This window comes from Macaca fascicularis, chromosome X (assembly GCF_037993035.2).
Source record: "Macaca fascicularis isolate 582-1 chromosome X, T2T-MFA8v1.1".
NCBI lineage: Eukaryota > Metazoa > Chordata > Mammalia > Primates > Cercopithecidae > Macaca > Macaca fascicularis.
In genome coordinates, this window is record NC_088395.1 from 114,473,399 (window position 1) to 114,490,175 (window position 16,777).

At 37.6% G+C, this 16,777-nt stretch overlaps 1 protein-coding gene and 1 long non-coding RNA gene across 10 annotated transcripts in view; one reads left to right on the top strand and one right to left on the bottom strand.

The window, feature by feature from the left end:
- MID2 (midline 2) overlaps positions 1-16,777 on the top strand; it is a 100,811-nt gene that overhangs the window by 77,758 nt on the left and 6,276 nt on the right. For 4 of the 8 annotated variants that reach the window (XM_005594320.4, XM_005594318.4, XM_045383890.3 and 1 more), the window contains 3 exons: positions 7,489-7,616; positions 8,981-9,214; positions 15,781-15,942. In XM_005594320.4, coding sequence (XP_005594377.1) covers positions 7,489-7,616; positions 8,981-9,214; positions 15,781-15,942 — 524 coding nt within the window. The remainder of the gene's footprint in view (positions 1-7,488; positions 7,617-8,980; positions 9,215-15,780; positions 15,943-16,777) is intronic. The other 4 variants (XM_045383891.3, XM_005594319.5, XM_074029876.1 and 1 more) reach the window with 1 other exon arrangement.
- LOC123571182 (uncharacterized) overlaps positions 1-16,777 on the bottom strand; it is a 41,916-nt gene that overhangs the window by 14,464 nt on the left and 10,675 nt on the right. The gene's annotated exons all lie outside the window — the stretch shown is intronic.

Consider the following 16,777-nt stretch of genomic DNA (forward strand, 5'->3'; position numbering starts at 1 on the left):
GCCCAGGAGTTCAAGGGTACAGTGAGCCATGATGGTGCCACTGCACTTCAGCCTGGGCAACAGGACAATGTCTTGTCTCTGAAAACAAAAAAGATATTTAGCCTTTCCTCTAGCTTTCTGAACATATAGAATACAGTTCTAATAACTGCTTTTATGTCCTTGCTTACTGATTCTAATACCTGTGTCATATCTGGGTCAGTTTCAATTGGTTACCTTTTCTTCTTATTATGGATTGTATTTTCTTGACTTTTGCCTATCAGGTAATTTTTTACTGGATGTCAGACTTTGTTAATTTTCTCTTTTGGGATGCAGTATATTTTTGTATTCCTATAAATATTCTTAAACTTCATTCTGAGACACAGTTAAGTTACTTGAAAACAGCTTGATCTTTTCAAGTCTTGGTTTTCAGATTTGATAGGTGAGATCAGAGCAATGTTTAGTCTAGAGACAATTTTTCCCCACTACTGAGGCAAAACCCTTCTGAGTACTCTATCCAGTGTCCTGTGAGTCATGAGATTTTCCAGTTTAGCTGGTAGGAACAGACACTATTGCTAGACCTATGTGAGCACCAGGGATTGTTCCCTCCTATCTTTTTGGGTGACTCTTTCCCCAGCATTATGTAGTTTCCTCACATGCATTTGTTTATTAGTATTCTGTTGACTACTAGAGGGAGATTCTGAAGGTCTCTAGAATTCTCTTTGCAGCTTTTTTCTCTCTGGTACTATGTCCTGTGAATTCCAGCCAACTTCGTCCACTTGGATTCTCAGCTCTGTCTCCTTAATTTTAGGGAACTCATTGGGCTCTGCCTGGATTTCCCCTTCCTGTAGCACTTGATTCCCTTAAGTTTTCCAAACAAACTCTCCTATAGTTTCTTAAGAAAGAGTACATGGGAAGTAAATTTTCAAGAATTTTTTGCCTAAAAATATTTCAAGTTAATTTTCATACTTGGTAGGTTGGAAATAAATTTTGAAGGCATGACTTCATTGTCTTCTGGCTTCCATTATTGTGTTGAGAAGTTCACTGCCATTTTGAATCCAGATCTTTTGAATATAACCTGTATTTTAAAATCCAGAAGCTTAAACAAAAGTTAATATTACTTTTAATTGACAAATCACAGTTGCATACATTAATGGGGTACAATGTGATGTTTTGATATATGCATACAATGTGGAATGACTAATTGAAGCCAATTAACATATCCTTTACCTCACTTACCATTTTTTGTGGTCAGCCATTGAGATTTACTCTTTCAGTTATTTTGAAACATACAATATATTATTATTGATTATATTCACACTGCTGCACAACAGATCTCAGAAACTTATTCCTCCTGTCTAACTGAAACTTTATACCCTTTGACCAACAACTCCCCATTCCCTCTTCCTCCTACCAGCCTCTGGTAACCACCATTCTACTCTCTATTTCTGAGTTTGATTTTTTCTGATTCCACCTATGTGCGAGATCATATGGTATGTCTTTCAGTGCCTGGCTTATTTTACTTAGCATATGTCCTCCAGGTTCATTTATGCTGTCAAGGATAACAGGATTTCCTCCGATTTTAGTGGCTGAACAGTATTCCATTATGTATCTATACCACATTTTCTTTATCCATTCATCCATTGATAGAAACTTAGGTAGATTCCTTATCTTGGCTATTCTGAATAATGCTTCAGTGAACATGGGAATGCAGATATTTCTTTGACATATTGATTTCAACTTCTTTGGATATATACTGACTAGTGGGATTGCTGGATCCTACAGTAGTTCTATTTTTAGTTTTTTGAGGAACCTCCATATTTTTTTTCATAATGGCTGTAGTAATTTGTATTCCCACCAACAATGTATAAGGGATCCCTTTTCTCTACATCCTCACCAACACTTATCCTTCTTCTTTTTAATAATAGCCATTACAATCTAGAAGCTTTAAAGATCTTATCTTTAACCCAGTGTTTCTGAAATTTCACCAAGATTTGCCTCGGTTGTAGATTTTCCTTTCCTTTCCTTTCCTTTCCTTTCCTTTCCTTTCCTTTCCTTTCCTTTCCCTTCCCTTCCCTTCCCTTCCCTTCCCTTCCCTTCCCTTCCCTTCCCCTTTCCCTTTCCCTTTCCCTTTCCCTTTCCCTTCCCTTTCCCTTCCCTTTCCCTTTCCTTTCCTTTCCCTCTTTCTCTCTTTCTCTCTCTCTCTGTCTTTCTTTCTTCCCTTCTTTCTTTCTTCTTGCTCTGTTGCCCAGGCTGGAGTGCAGTGACATGATCTTAGCTCACTGCAACCTCCGCCTCTCAGATTCAAGTGATTCTCCTGCCTCAGCCTCCCTAGTAGCTGGGACTACAGGCTCGGGCCACTACTAATTTTAGTATTACTACTATCGTGCCCGGCTAATTTTGGTATTTTTAGTAGCTGGGACTACAGGCTTGGGCCACTACTAATTTTGGTATTACTACTACCGTGCCTGGCTAATTTTGGTATTTTTAGTAGAGATGAGGTTTCACCATGTTGGCCAAGCTGGTCTCAAACTCCTGATCTCCAGTGATCTGCCCACCTTGGCCTCCCAAAGTGCTGAGATTACAGGGGTGAGCCACCATGCCTGGCCCATTGTGGACTTTTTATCATTCATTTTTCCTGGGCACTCAGTGAATCTTTCTAATCTAAAGACTGGTGACCTTTAGCTCTGGAAATGTTCTTGTATTATTTGCTAATAATTTCCTCCCCTTTATTATTTCTCTTCTTTGTTTATGGGACTTTAATTAGTGAACTGTTGGACATTCTAGACTTTTTTCTCTAATTTTATCTTTTCCATTTTCCATGACTTTGTCTTCTTGCTTTACTAAGATACTTCCTTAATTTTTCATTAAATCCTTCTATTGAAATTTTAATTTCAGCATTCCTAATTTTATTCATAAGAGCTCATCCTTCATCCTTGTTTCTTTTTTAGCATTCTGTTTTTGCTTTGTGGATACAAACTATTTGGTTTTCTTCTTGAGAATATTATCATTTTTAAAAGTTTGCTTCTAAACCTCGCATTGTCTGGATTTCCTCCCAGTTCCTTTTCTCTGTTAGTTTAAATTGCTGTCTTTTCCTAAATATCTGGCAAACTACTGGTTGTGTGTTTGAATTTAAGCACTGAAAGATGACTGGAAACTCTGAGTGGATGGGAATAATTTATGGCTTGGTGAACTTTGCTATAGGATTATAAGGCAGAATGCTGGCTTTTTATTGAGGACTCCAAAGTGTCAGTTCCGTAGGTCTTTTCTCTTGGGTCAGATTCCCTTGGATGGAATCCTCCAATCTCCTGCTTTTGATTGGAGGAGCAGCAGTGTGGAAGGTATAAGCCTGGCTGCCAGCATTCTGGGAGCCAAGGAGGGAAAAGGAGCTGAGAGTTTTAAGACTGCTTTTAGTATAATGTCAAAGCTCAGCAGAAAGTAAACTTCACATATCCTTCCAGAATGAAGGAAGGGTAGTTATTGGTTTAGTGTGCCTGAATCTGTGGATCTAGTTGTTCCTTATGAAAACTTTCAACTTTCTGTGGCACTAAATCAACTTGATGTTGTTGGCTTCCTGATCTAGTTTTCTCTGGTCTGTTGTTGGTTACCACACATTCATTGCTTTCTAGCTTCCAAACATTTGTTGACAATCTTTTACTCGTTGGCATCTCTTTTCCATTCTCTTTGTCTTTGTAGGTTTATGACATTTCATTCTTTGACTGTTATTTCAGTGAGATTTCATGAAAGCAAAAATAAAACATATATTCAAACCACTATATTTAATAATCTCTACTCTCCAACTCTCTGAAATGTTTTGTCCCACTACCACACCATTGAAAGTATTCTTTTCAAGGTCATCAAATGAATACCTTGTTGCTAAATATAATAGACACCCCTTTGTTTCATCTTACCTGATCTCTCAGTAGCATTTGTCCTCCTGATCATTTTTACTTGAAATTTCTCTGCCCTTAGCTTCCATGAACACTCCTGGTTTTCTTCCTACCTAGCTATTTTTGTTTTGTTTTGCCTTTGTGAGCAATGTTTCCTTGGTCTATTCCTTTAATGCTATTGTTCTTTGTGATTCTGTCTTAGGTTATTCTCTTCTCTCATTACACGTTCTCCTTGTTGCAAACTCATTGGTTCCTAGGGCTTCAATTACCATTTAGATGGTTATGATTCCCAACTCTTTATCTGAATCTTATTTTCATAGGCTCAGGTATAACCTGAGGTGTAGGTGGAATAGATGACTATCTATGTAATATGACTTGAGAATCATCTTCCCAACTTCAATACTGGTCTCCCACAGGGTCTGAAATTTTCCCCCACCTTTATGCACTGTATTGTGTTAAGGTACCATGACTTCAGTTAAAATGAAATTTTAGCTGGGAGAGGTATGTCCTTCCCGTTACAAATGATGCCTTATATTATTTGTAATAGAGACCAAGGCCTTAAGAGACTGCAACAATATAGCTTACTTTGTGTTTTGCTTAAATAAAAAAAAACACAGTCAGATACACACACACACACACACACACACACACACACACACACACATAAACACACACACACACACACACACACCCCACCAGGTCACTTTTAACCCATTCTTAACCTTTCATCCACCGTTAACATTTAGGAATATAGTATTCCAATATTTCTATTTAGATATACTTCACAAACATGATATCATGCTATATATACTGCATTATACTCTACATTTGAAACAATGTATCACAAACTTTTCTCTGTATCATTGGATATTATTATAAAATCTGATTTCCAATTGCCTCATGTTATTTTATCTTTTGATATATAGTACATTACTTAACTCAGTCTCCACTGTTAGACAATTAGGCTACATATGGTGTGTTGAGTGCCCTTGTAGTTGTATCTTTGCATACATCTCAATTATTTCCATAATAAAATTTTTATGAAATAGAACTGTGGTGTCAAAGAAGGTTTATATTTTAAGCTATTTTGAAATTTAATGCTAATTTGGCCTTCAAAATATGTATCAATTTCAATCCTAATACAAATATGTAGGCATTATTGAATATAGGCATAAAAGCTCCTATGCTGTCATTTGTTTGTAATTTAAACTTTATCTCATGTTAATTTACATTTCTTTGATTTCTCATATAGTTGGACTTTTTAAATATATTTATTTGCCATTTGTTTGCTTTGACTTTGTTTTCTTTGATGCTTTGTGAATTAACCCTTTTTGTTTTATTTGTTTACATGTATGCTTATTCCAAGACACTTAAAAATCTGGTCTCTTTGCTTCCAATTTTGACCTTTTCCAATCCCTCCACTGAAGCCATAGTACTATTCCTGAAACATGAATTTCCGCATATTACTTCCCCACCTAAAATGCTTAGTGACTCCCATCATTCTTAGGATAAAATCCAACGTTTGTAACATGGCCTACAAAGTCCTGCATGATTTTGTCTCATTCTCCAGGCTTCAAACGAGAGAGAACACACACACATCCACATAGTCTTTGCTTAGTTAACTCTTACTCATTAGGTAGGTTTTAGGTAGGTCATTAGTTAAAATCGACTTCCTCAGGGGAGATTTCCCTTAGCTCCCAAGTCTCTTCAGATAACTCCTGTGTACACTCTATTCCCTTTGTAGCAGCACTTCTATTGCCCATGTAATGTCTTTCTCCTTCATGATGTGTGGGCTCTTGAGGGCAAGAACCACAACAAAACTTGTTCACTTTGTGTATCTCCAGTGCCCAGTACAGTGCCTGGCACACTAGTTGTGCTTAATAAGTATTGGATAGATGGATGGAAGAAATAAAGAAGATTGGAGAGGCCAGAAAGAAATTCCATGAGCTAATTTTCTAGATTAACTGTTATCCTAAAGAAGTTGTCTTCTTGCTCACCAAATCTTGGCTATTCACGTGAGACCTTATGATTGTACTGAGCTAGTCTTTCATTTTGCCTGTAGCTTATCCCTGAAACATCTCTATTTTCAGAAACAATAAGAGATGTTGTTGGTAGATGTACAGCAGGGTATATGTACATGAGGATATGTATTTTTCAGTTTCTCATTCCCTTACAACTAGCTCACCGTAAAAGTTTCCTCTCTGGTCTTCCTACATTCAATGCCTTTTCTCTCTCCTCTAACCTACATATTGTTGCCAAATGAATTTTTCTTTCCTCACCATCATTTACATGTTCAAGGATCTTCATTGGCTCTGATTTAGAAGATCTTGCACAGGACTAAAACATGTATATTTTGGCAAAAGCTCCTCCAGATAATCCTGATGTGTAGTGATGGCTAAGAAGTGCTGAAGTATGTAAAATATACCTCAATTTTTTGAAGAACACTCTAAATGGTGAAGGGTATGGAATTTAGTATCAGATGGACATGGGCTCAATTACATTTCTGACTCTTACTGGTTGTGTGATCTTGGACAAATTACTTAGCATTTCAATGTGTCAACTTTCTCATTTGCAAAATTGAAATAACATCTACTACATAGGGTTATGGTAAAGAGTAAATTAGATAATGTGTGTAAAGTGAATGTAGAGAGCATTGTATATACTAAGCACTCGATAAATGTTAGCAGTTATTTTGTTGTTAGTCATTCAATTGTTCATTCAACAATTATTTTTTCACTATGTGTCAAATGCTGTGTTAGGGCCATGGAAGATATTAAGAGGTACAAAATATGAACCCTGCTCTTGAGACTCTTAGAATTAGTTGGGAAGATAACACTATCATAGCACTATACAATCGGAGGATAATAAAGTGAAATATAAATGCTATAAAAGATCACATAGGTCAGGTGCAGTGGCTCATGCCTGTAATTCCAGCACTTTGGGAGGCCAAAATGGGTGGATCACTTGAGGTCAGGAGTTTGAGACCAGCCTGGCCAACATGGCAAAATCCCGTCTCTACTAAAAATACAAAAATTAGCTGGACGTGGTGGTGGGCGCCAGCTAGGGAGGCTGAGATATGAGAATCGCTTGAATCTGGAAGGGGGTCGGAGAGGCAGAGATTGCAGTAAGCTGAGATGGTGCCACTGCACTGCAACCTGGGTGACACAGCAAGACTCCATCTCAAAAAAAAAAAAATCACATAAATGATATATTTAGGGAAGGTGTTAACCTAGCATGCTGACTTGCTGACTAGCATAAACAAAAAAGAAAAATCTCCAACTGTTTTTACCAAGTCTTTAAAGGTCTAGTTTTGATGCTGCCTGCCAGATGGAAAATGATGCAGAGGGGAAAAAATTCTGTATTTACTTCTCAGAATTAAGACTGGATGGGGGAGTGTGTTTGAGGGGTGAACATATGTGAATAAATATGGTATAACTCTTAATTGGTTCCTGATGATTAAAATTTAAATGGTTCCCATTGGAAAGGCACAGATATGATATTTTCACTAAATAAATCAAGGCTTACAAGTCATTTATTTTCACCTTGTTAAATCAGAAATCAAAAACTGGGTGAAGGTTGCAACCTATTTTGATGTATATTGATGTACTTTTCTCTTTTTCAGGGTCGCTATGGCAACTGCATCTTCTCAAGTTCTGATTCCAGACATCAATTTTAATGATGCCTTTGAAAACTTTGCTTTAGATTTTTCCAGAGAAAAGAAACTGCTAGAGGGGTTAGATTATTTAACAGGTGTGAAAATACTGTGCTTTCCTTCCCATTTAATTTTTTTTCTTCTGGTATGCTTTTACTTAAAAATAATTTGAAAAAGACAATATTTATAATTTACATATTTTATAATCTTTAAAATGATGCATGTATCTTTTCAGACAGAATATATTTTAGTTCATGTAACAGAAAAAAAGATGATTTATGATTTGTTAACTATTTCTAGGATCAAAATGGGTATACCATCTATACTTAAGAGTAAAACACAAGAAATTTGCTGATAGATTTGTCCTTATGAATCTAACAGTAATGTATTGTTGCTTGTTATGAGAGTAGAACTCAGGTGACAATTAGGGAATGTCAGAGAATGCCTTATGTGGGTACAAGTACTACCAAAATGGTTTTAAGGAAAATTAGGAGTTAGTAGATCAGGAAGAAAAATGTAAGAAATATCTGGCTCTCAGACAATTTTAGAAAATGAGGGACACAACCAGCCTGTTGAAAATGCTGGCTACTTTCAGGATTGTTTAATGATCATTTCATGAAAAAAAATACACAAACTATTTTTGCAGCTGTTTTGTTACTACATTAAATACCTGCCCCTTATTGAACATCTACTTTATTCTAGACACTGTATATTAATTTTATATCTTTAATCCTTACAACAAATCTATAAGTTAATTATCACCCCTATTTTGTAGATGAGGGAACTCATCATTTTGCACTTGACTATACAGCTAAAAATATGTAATGGGGCCGGGCACGGTGGCTCACGCCTGTAATCCCAGCACTTTGGGAGGCCGAGGTGGGTGGATCACCTGAAGTCAGGAGTTCGAGACCAGCCTGGCCAACATGGCGAAACCCTGCCTCTACTAAAAATACAAAAATTAGCCAGGCATGGTGGTGGGCACCTGTAATCATCACTTGAACCCAGGAGGCGGAGGTTGCAGTGAGTCGAGATCGTGCCACTGCATTCCAGCCTGGGCAACAAGAGCAAAAATCCATTTAAATATATATATATATACTCATTTTGAAATAAAAAAATTAAGTTGAAGACCATATGTTAAGAAAACCATATAATCACTTTAACGTCTACATAAGTGTTTATGCAGGCAGACTAGACAGCTGGGGCAATCATCACAAAAATTTAGGCTTATATTTTTGTTGTAGAAAAGTTTAGGCTTATATTATGTTGTAGAAAAGTGGTTTTAAGGAGCTTGAGGTCCTAGCATTTTGCTTCAGGTTGCATGGTTCATGCAATTTAAAGATTCTCTATTAAGAAAATCTTCTCTTCAAGAGATGTTGGGTTAGGCAGGAAGAGTAACAATTGTAAAATTCCAGAAGAGAGAGTATGCTTTCCTTACTTTCTTTTCCACCTTTCCTTACAGCCCCAAACCCACCATCTATCCGAGAAGAACTCTGTACTGCCTCCCATGACACCATTACAGTCCACTGGATCTCGGATGATGAGTTCAGCATCAGCTCCTATGAGCTTCAGTACACCATATTCACTGGCCAGGCTAACTTCATCAGTAAGTCATGGTGTAGTTGGGGCCTGTGGCCAGAGATAAGGAAATGTAAGGAAGCAGTAAGCTGCTCAAGATTGGCCGGGGCGCCACGAGGCAAGTGTTTGTAAGACATGTTAGGTTGTTCAGTATAGTGTTTCATAGACAGTGTAAGCTCCCCAGAGCATTGCAAAGACCTTACTGATGGGTAACAAGCAAGTTGTATATTTCCTTGCTGGGCAGTTACTGGGGCCATTCTCATTCATTTATGGAACCCTTAGCCTTTCCTCAATTAATCCATGTCACTCCACTTTCCCAAGGAGAGTACAGCTTGGTTGGTACTTGTTCCTTGCCACCATCATTGCTGGTTCTGTGTGTATGAACATCTCTCTCCTTGACTCTTCTTCTACTTCATTATCATGGTAAAATACATTATGTTCAAAGACATTTCCTTTACCAAACATACCTCTGTCAGTTAACATGGTGACAAGCCTCCTGCCTCTGTCACTCTTCCCTTTACTTCTTCCTTTCCACTAAGAATTATGCTAAATATGAAAACATGTCAGTGGGCCACAAAATGAAAAAGGTTAACAAAGCTGTTGTTTAGCTCACATGTTATGGTTTCACTTTCTGGTGAATTGGAGCAAGACAAAGCAGAGTAGGAACTTCACTCATGCCAGTCAAGAGGGGATGAGCTGAAAGTTCCCCTCAATGCCCTGGGTGTGGGGGCAGTTGGGGGGGACGCGGGGTGGAAATGGAAACAAAAGCAAAATTAAAGCTGGATTCAAGACTGGAACAGATTCCCAACCTAAAATAGCATCTCCATAGCTGCAAATTAGTATTTTCTTTTACCTTTTTGTTCCTGCTTTTGTGTTTGACTTCACAGGCCAGCATGAGAGTAGTTTTTCCAACTAACCCCTTCTATTAGGCTTTCTTTTCCTGTTTTGTGACAAATCTGGGGCAGAATTCTGTTTTGTAACAAGGTGGGGTGGGGAGATGAGACGACATTTGGGGATCAAACTCTAAAAAACATTTGCCTCATGCAACTCCAACCTAAACCACTTGGCCCATATAGCTATGTTCCTGGGTGTTTCTTCAGATTGTGAAGTCACAAACTCTAATGTCCCACTGATTTACTTGTCTCTCCTTCTCTGGAAAGTCTTAATGCCAACAACTGTGCTTCTTTTTCCTGATATGGGGAAAGCAGTCATCTCCCAGGAATTAAGAAGAAGTCTGAGAAGTGACAAAGATCTAAAGGTTGTCACCTCTGTTTTCAAGGTTATATAGTCCTTTGTAAAGAAAAGCTTAAAGGGTAATTCTCAACAGTGATAGGATCATAGCATCTTAGAATTGGAATGGACCTTAGAGGTCATCTAGTCTAATCTTCTTCCCTCCTGCCAGACACTCAGTAGATAATCATCCTGTCTCTGCTTGAACATTTCCAGTGGTGGGTAGCTCACTTCTAACAAAACAACCCATTTGATTGTTGTGCAGCTATAAATAATGGCCAGTGCTTCCTTATAAGAGGCTTAACTCTTCCTTTAAGTAAATAATAATGACAATAATAATTTACATGTGTATTATGCTTTGCCATTTACAAATGCTCCCACATACATTATCTCATTTAGTCCTTATGGGTGCTTACTTAGCCTTATGAAATGTTATTAACTCTACTTTATAGATGAAGAAACTGGGGCTCAAGTTGAGTGATTGCCCAAAGTCACAGAGCTACGAAATGTTGGAGTCAAGGTTGCAGCTTGAGCCTGTCAGACTTCAAGTTTAATGCTCCTTGAAGTAAACCACAACAACCAGTTAGTCCTAGTTCTGACCTTTTGTGCCTCACTAACAAACCTAATCCATCTTTCACATAGCAGTTCCTCAAATAATTTTCGTTAGTTCCTATGTCCTTCTAAATTTTCTCTTTTCCAGGCTAGGCATCTTCCTTTCTTTCAATTGCTCCTCATATGGCATAGTTTCAGATCTTTTGCTACCCTAGTATCATTTTTAAGAACACACTCCTGTTTATCACTGTGCTTTATAAAATGTTCTGTCAACGAAGTGAATGTAGTACTCCAAAAGTGATCTGACCACTGCAGAGGACAGCTGGATTATTTCTCTTGTACATTAACTGATGCCCCTTTGCCCTCTACCTTTTTCTCAGCAACCACTTTGACTACTGACTGTTTACTGAGCATATGATCAACTGAATTTTCTATGTATTCCAAATCCTGTTCTTATACAATTGAATGTCTAAAACAAAAATACAAAGCCTTGAATTTATCCCTAGTACATTTTATCTGGTTAGTTCTGCGACTTCATTTCAGCATGCTAAAATCCTTTGGGATACAGATTCTACTTTCAAATATACTTGCTTACCCTCACAGCGTGCCTTCTATTTCTTCCTCTAGTTATTGATAGAAAAGTTTGTTAGAACGAGGACAAGGGCAGAGGCCTGAAGCAAAATTCTGATGGCAATGGGAAACTATTTTACTAGGAATAAGTATTTTTGAAGATTCAGGATCCCAATCCTACCCGCCAGTCTGGCCTGCCACAGTTGACTGAACCTCCATTCTGAGAGCTACTTTCCTTAGACGTTTTTGTGCATTTTCTTTATCCAGAAATTTTATTCTTGCTGGTGAGGATTATTCCCCCTTCACCTTTTCTTTCAACTTTATTTCTTGATTTTTAACTTTCTTCCCACCTCTTCTAAGATTTGAAATGATCACAACCAATGTTTCAGATTATGTTGTGAGGTGAATGAGAATTCCAACAAATATGTGAGTGTGTTTGTCTTCTGATTACTGTATTATCTTTCCTCTGTTTGAATTTTGTGTTTTGCATTACAAAAGCATTAGCCATAAACTCTGTCTAGCCAGGCAGACTGTAACATACTACCAGAAAGACATAACTTCTGTTTTTCTTCCTTTTCATTCTCATGCAAATACTCTCTACCACACATTTACACTCAGGTTCAGGGATTTCTATATTGTAATTTTCTCCTTTTGAACAAAAGGTATACTTCCACTGACATAATTCAGTCATAAGTCCCATCTTACTAAATCTCAGTAATACCTAGAGGATCATATATTTACCTTTTTAAATTTAGAAATGATTTCAAAATCACAGAAAACTTGCGAGACTAGCACAAAGAACACCCGTATATGCCTTACCCAAATTCACCTACTGTTAATATTTGTCCAACTTCCTTTAGCATTTGCTAACATTCCCTGTTTTTTTGGAACCATTTTAGAGCAAACTGCATGCATCATGGTCTTTCACCTCTGAATTCTTCAGTGTATATTTCCTAAGAATAAGAAAATTCTCTTACATAACCACAGTATAGTTACCAACTTGAAGAAATTTAACCTTGATGCAATACTTTTATCTAAACCACCATTTATATTCCAAGTTTTGACATTTGACCAAATAATATTCTTTATGACATATAAAGAACCCAATATTGTCCTTGATAGTTTAGAGTCAGGTATTACATTTAATTGTCATATCTCTTTTGTCATATCTCCTTTAATCTGGAACATTTCTTTAGCCTTTCTTTGTCTTGAACAACACTGACATTTTTTAAAAAATGTTCTTTTATGTCTTTATTATACTTCATTGTACTGTTCCTTATTTTGATTTTTTCTGAAGTTTTCTCATGATTATATTCAGCAGTACAGTTCTTTCTTAGACACATGATGTCCACTTGCCCTTCACTGATGATGCTAATTTTGATCACCTAGTCAAGATATTGTCTGACTTATTCACTGTAGTTACTACTTTTTCTTTTGCCCCTAATAAGTAATCTGTGTGGTATATTTTAAAACCATAAAAATACCCTGCTTCTTCATCAAACCATCTCATCCCCACCCCTACCCTTGTTTTATTATCAGTTGACGATACTTGCCTGAATCAATCATTAATATGATGATTGCAAAATGATTATTTTCCAGTTGAGTATTCCCTCCCACATTTTCAAGTTGGCGCTTGGCATTCTACTATAAGCAAGAGCCCCACTCCCCATTTCCTCCCATTTGTTTATATATCAGTATGGGCTGATGAATTCTCTTTTTTTCGATTGTTAATAATTATTTACTGCCCTTACTTGTGTTGGTGTTCAAATTGTCAAGATTTACCCATTGGGAGCCTTTCAAGGTGATTTCTGGGTCCTTATAATATTCCCCCATCATTTTCTTGAGCACTTCCTTACTTTCTGGCATAACAAAATGTTCTAGGCTCATTTTGACGTTATTCTGTCCCAGCCTTGAAATCAGCCATTTTTTTCCAAGGAACCCTGGTTTCTTTTAGTGGGACAATATTAGAGACCAAGGCTTGAGTGCTAGATATGCTAGATATACACACAAACATCCATATATGTAAGCATGTGCACCCACATATAATATACATGCATACATACTTTATTTATGTGCACATAAACATACGTATATTTTAGGAGTCATGAGTTTACATCAATACCTTAAATTCCAGTCCATCCCCACAGGTTCTTTCCTGCCTTTCTCCATTCTATGTTTGCATGTTCCTTCTTCCACAGTATGAACCCTGGCTCCCAACATCAACACATGTACTCATTTGCTCAATCCCATAATACATCTAAAATAGTTTCTGAATTGCTTTGTCCATGCAACTACAAAAACAAACTGGCTAACAATACTTCAGGATTTGTTTGAGGTTTTCCTCCCACCCCCACCATGTTGGTGTAATTATGCTGTTCATCTGAAATGCAGTTGGGTTTGTTTCAGTTTGCCTTCAGTTTTAGTCCCCACTTTTCCACTTTTATTTTTTTGAATTTGTAAAACAATGTGTTTCCCAAAGAGGATACTATACAAAAAGGTACATTCAGAGAAATGTCATTTCCTCCCATATCTTTTTAATCCTGTTCCTCCACCCCCTACCCCTTGTGGATAATCAACTTCATGAATTTTTTATTTATCTTTCCTGTTTTTATTGTTGTTGCTTTGTAAATCCAAGCAAATATATGCATGTTTTCTTATTTTTCTTTCTCTCAAAAAAGTAGTGTACTGCATATATACTACATATACATATATACTTTTGGAATTCGCTTTTTTCAATTGACAAAATTTCATTGAAATCAGTCTATATCAGTTCATAGAGATCTTTTCCTCATTCTTTTTTCACAGCTGCATAGTACTTCATTGTGAAGTTTGTCCTTGTATTGTTGGGTGTCTATCTGGAGATTATATATTTTCCTCTTTGTATTAAAATCTTATGTACAGCTTATGATTCATACTGTGTATTGGTAACATAGGCAAGGCCTCAAACATTGCTCCTACCCTTTTAATCCATATTGTCTTTTAATGGGAATCACTGGGCACCTCCACCAATTCTTCTTCATCTTTCTCCAGCATATCTGTTTGCCCTCCATTATGTTTCTTTTACTAGTTTTAATTTAGACTTTTCAACTTCCCCTCAGATTAATTATAAACCTTTGATCAGATCTCTTGCAAAACACTCATGACTTATTATTTTCAATTTTCAGCCTCACTAAATCTTGTACTGGAGTTGCATAGAAATGACTGAATTCACTGCTTATTTTCCTTGCCCTTCCCTTTCTACCCTCTAGTAGAACTATGGCTAAAAACTGGTAAACTAACTGAAAAGCAGGTAACAGTAGCGAGAAGTCTAGATAATCTGCAGACTAGAATGTTGGTTTTTCTTTTATCGAAAGCTTGCCAGATATATGTTTTAATTATGTACATTTCCCCTGTTTAAGTTAATATTTGCAGTCTAAAATCCATCAAAAGCAGAAGCCTAGTTCTCTGATCCCTTTCCTTACTTGGAAGGGAGGAAGATTACAGATAACAATGTGCTCTTGGACCACTCAACCCAAAATGAACATGGGAATCACACAACAGAATGTGTTGTGTAAGAAAGAATGGGGAGATGATATCTTGCTTTGGTTATCATGTCATCTCTTTGGCTTCCCTATGGTGCTGTGGAGACCAGCTAGTTTGGGAAGTAAGGGTGAGGATGGAGTAGGAGAGTGGAATTGTAAGCTCTGAGAGCCTCACTACCTTGCAGAGACAAAAGAACATTTTTGTTTGCCCCATGAACTGTGATGTAGTAGAGAGAACACTGGGCTACCATTTAAAAAATACCAGGGTTCTACTCTCAGCACCATCGCCAACTATCTGTGGCCTTGGGCAAGTCACTTTGCTTCTCTCAATCCTAGTTTCCCACTTGTGAAATAAGGGACATTCAGTATCTAGGTGTCCCTTTGGCTGAGTTTCCATGTTTCCGTGCTCTGCACAGGATTGCTCCATCCATATAAGACCAGAGTCAGCTGTCAGAGGAGTGGACGTTTGGAGTAAATATCCAGAGACTCAATAAGAGTGATGATTCTGTGACTCTGTATAGTAGCCATTCCTGTGTTATCTGGCAAAAAATAAAAATTGAAATAACCTAACTTCTGCTAGTGGTTGCATTCAATTGCCAGAAGCAAGGAGCCTGGCCTAAGCCTAGTTCTGTGGCAGTAATGAAATAGTGGAATCATAAGCCCTGGTTCATCTCATTACATCTTCTAAGACTCAAAAGAAAACAAAATGAATTCACTTTTGAGGGGGTGGCTTTTGATGAATTTTCAGTGTGTTTTTCATTCTGTCTCTCTTACCTGCTGGCTAATGTCCTTGTGTTTCCCCATTTTACAGGCCTGTATAATTCAGTAGACAGCTGGATGATTGTGCCCAACATTAAACAGAACCATTACACAGTGCATGGACTCCAGAGCGGGACTCGCTACATCTTCATCGTTAAAGCCATAAACCAAGCCGGTAGCCGGAACAGTGAACCTACCCGACTAAAAACAAACAGTACGTTGTGGTAATTTCAAAAGGAAAGATCAATTTTCTTCTCCACGCCAGGGGAGTACACAGCCTGAGCAGGCACCCACAGCAGTGCATGGGGAGCAGTGGAACTGGGTAGAGGAGCTATACTGTTGTAGTTTGTACTTTGGGCAAGGAGTGTGTTGGTGCCCATGGAAGATTTGTGGACCCAGAGATATGCACAAAAAGACTGGTAGCTTGGGAGGATGTTAGTGAAGATTTTTCTCTGCAATCCACCCCTTATATTTGGGGGACAATTGCATAAAAGAGCATTATTTGTGATAATCTAGCAAAATCCTACTACAGAGAAGCCATATCTGTTAAGAATGCTTTTGACAGCAAATAACAAAAAGTGCAACTAACATAGCTTAACAAACAGCGTTTGCTAATTGCTTAAATGAATGATATATATTTTCTCTCTTACACATGCACATAGGAAGAAGTTTGAAGGTAGGCAGTTCAGGGCTAGTGCAGCTGCTCTGCGATGTCATAAAAGATGCAGGCTGTTTCTCCCTGTGTGCATTGGCTTCTAGCCACATGGCTGCAAGATGGCCACTGCAGCTTTCAGATGTCATATTTCTTCTCAAGAAAGGAAAGAGGAAAGAGTTGGTACACATAATCCCTTTTATCTGGAAAACCAAAACTTTCCTAAAAGTTTCCCCTGCTCTGTCTGACTTCTGCTTTCATCTGCTTCCATGTTCTTAGCCGCCCCTAGCAGCAAGGGAGGCTGGGAGATTGAGTATTTAGCTTTTCTGGCCTCTATAGTGAAAGCGAGTAAGAGAGAATAAGTTGAGAAAGGGTAATGTGTTAGCCAACAGTGTCT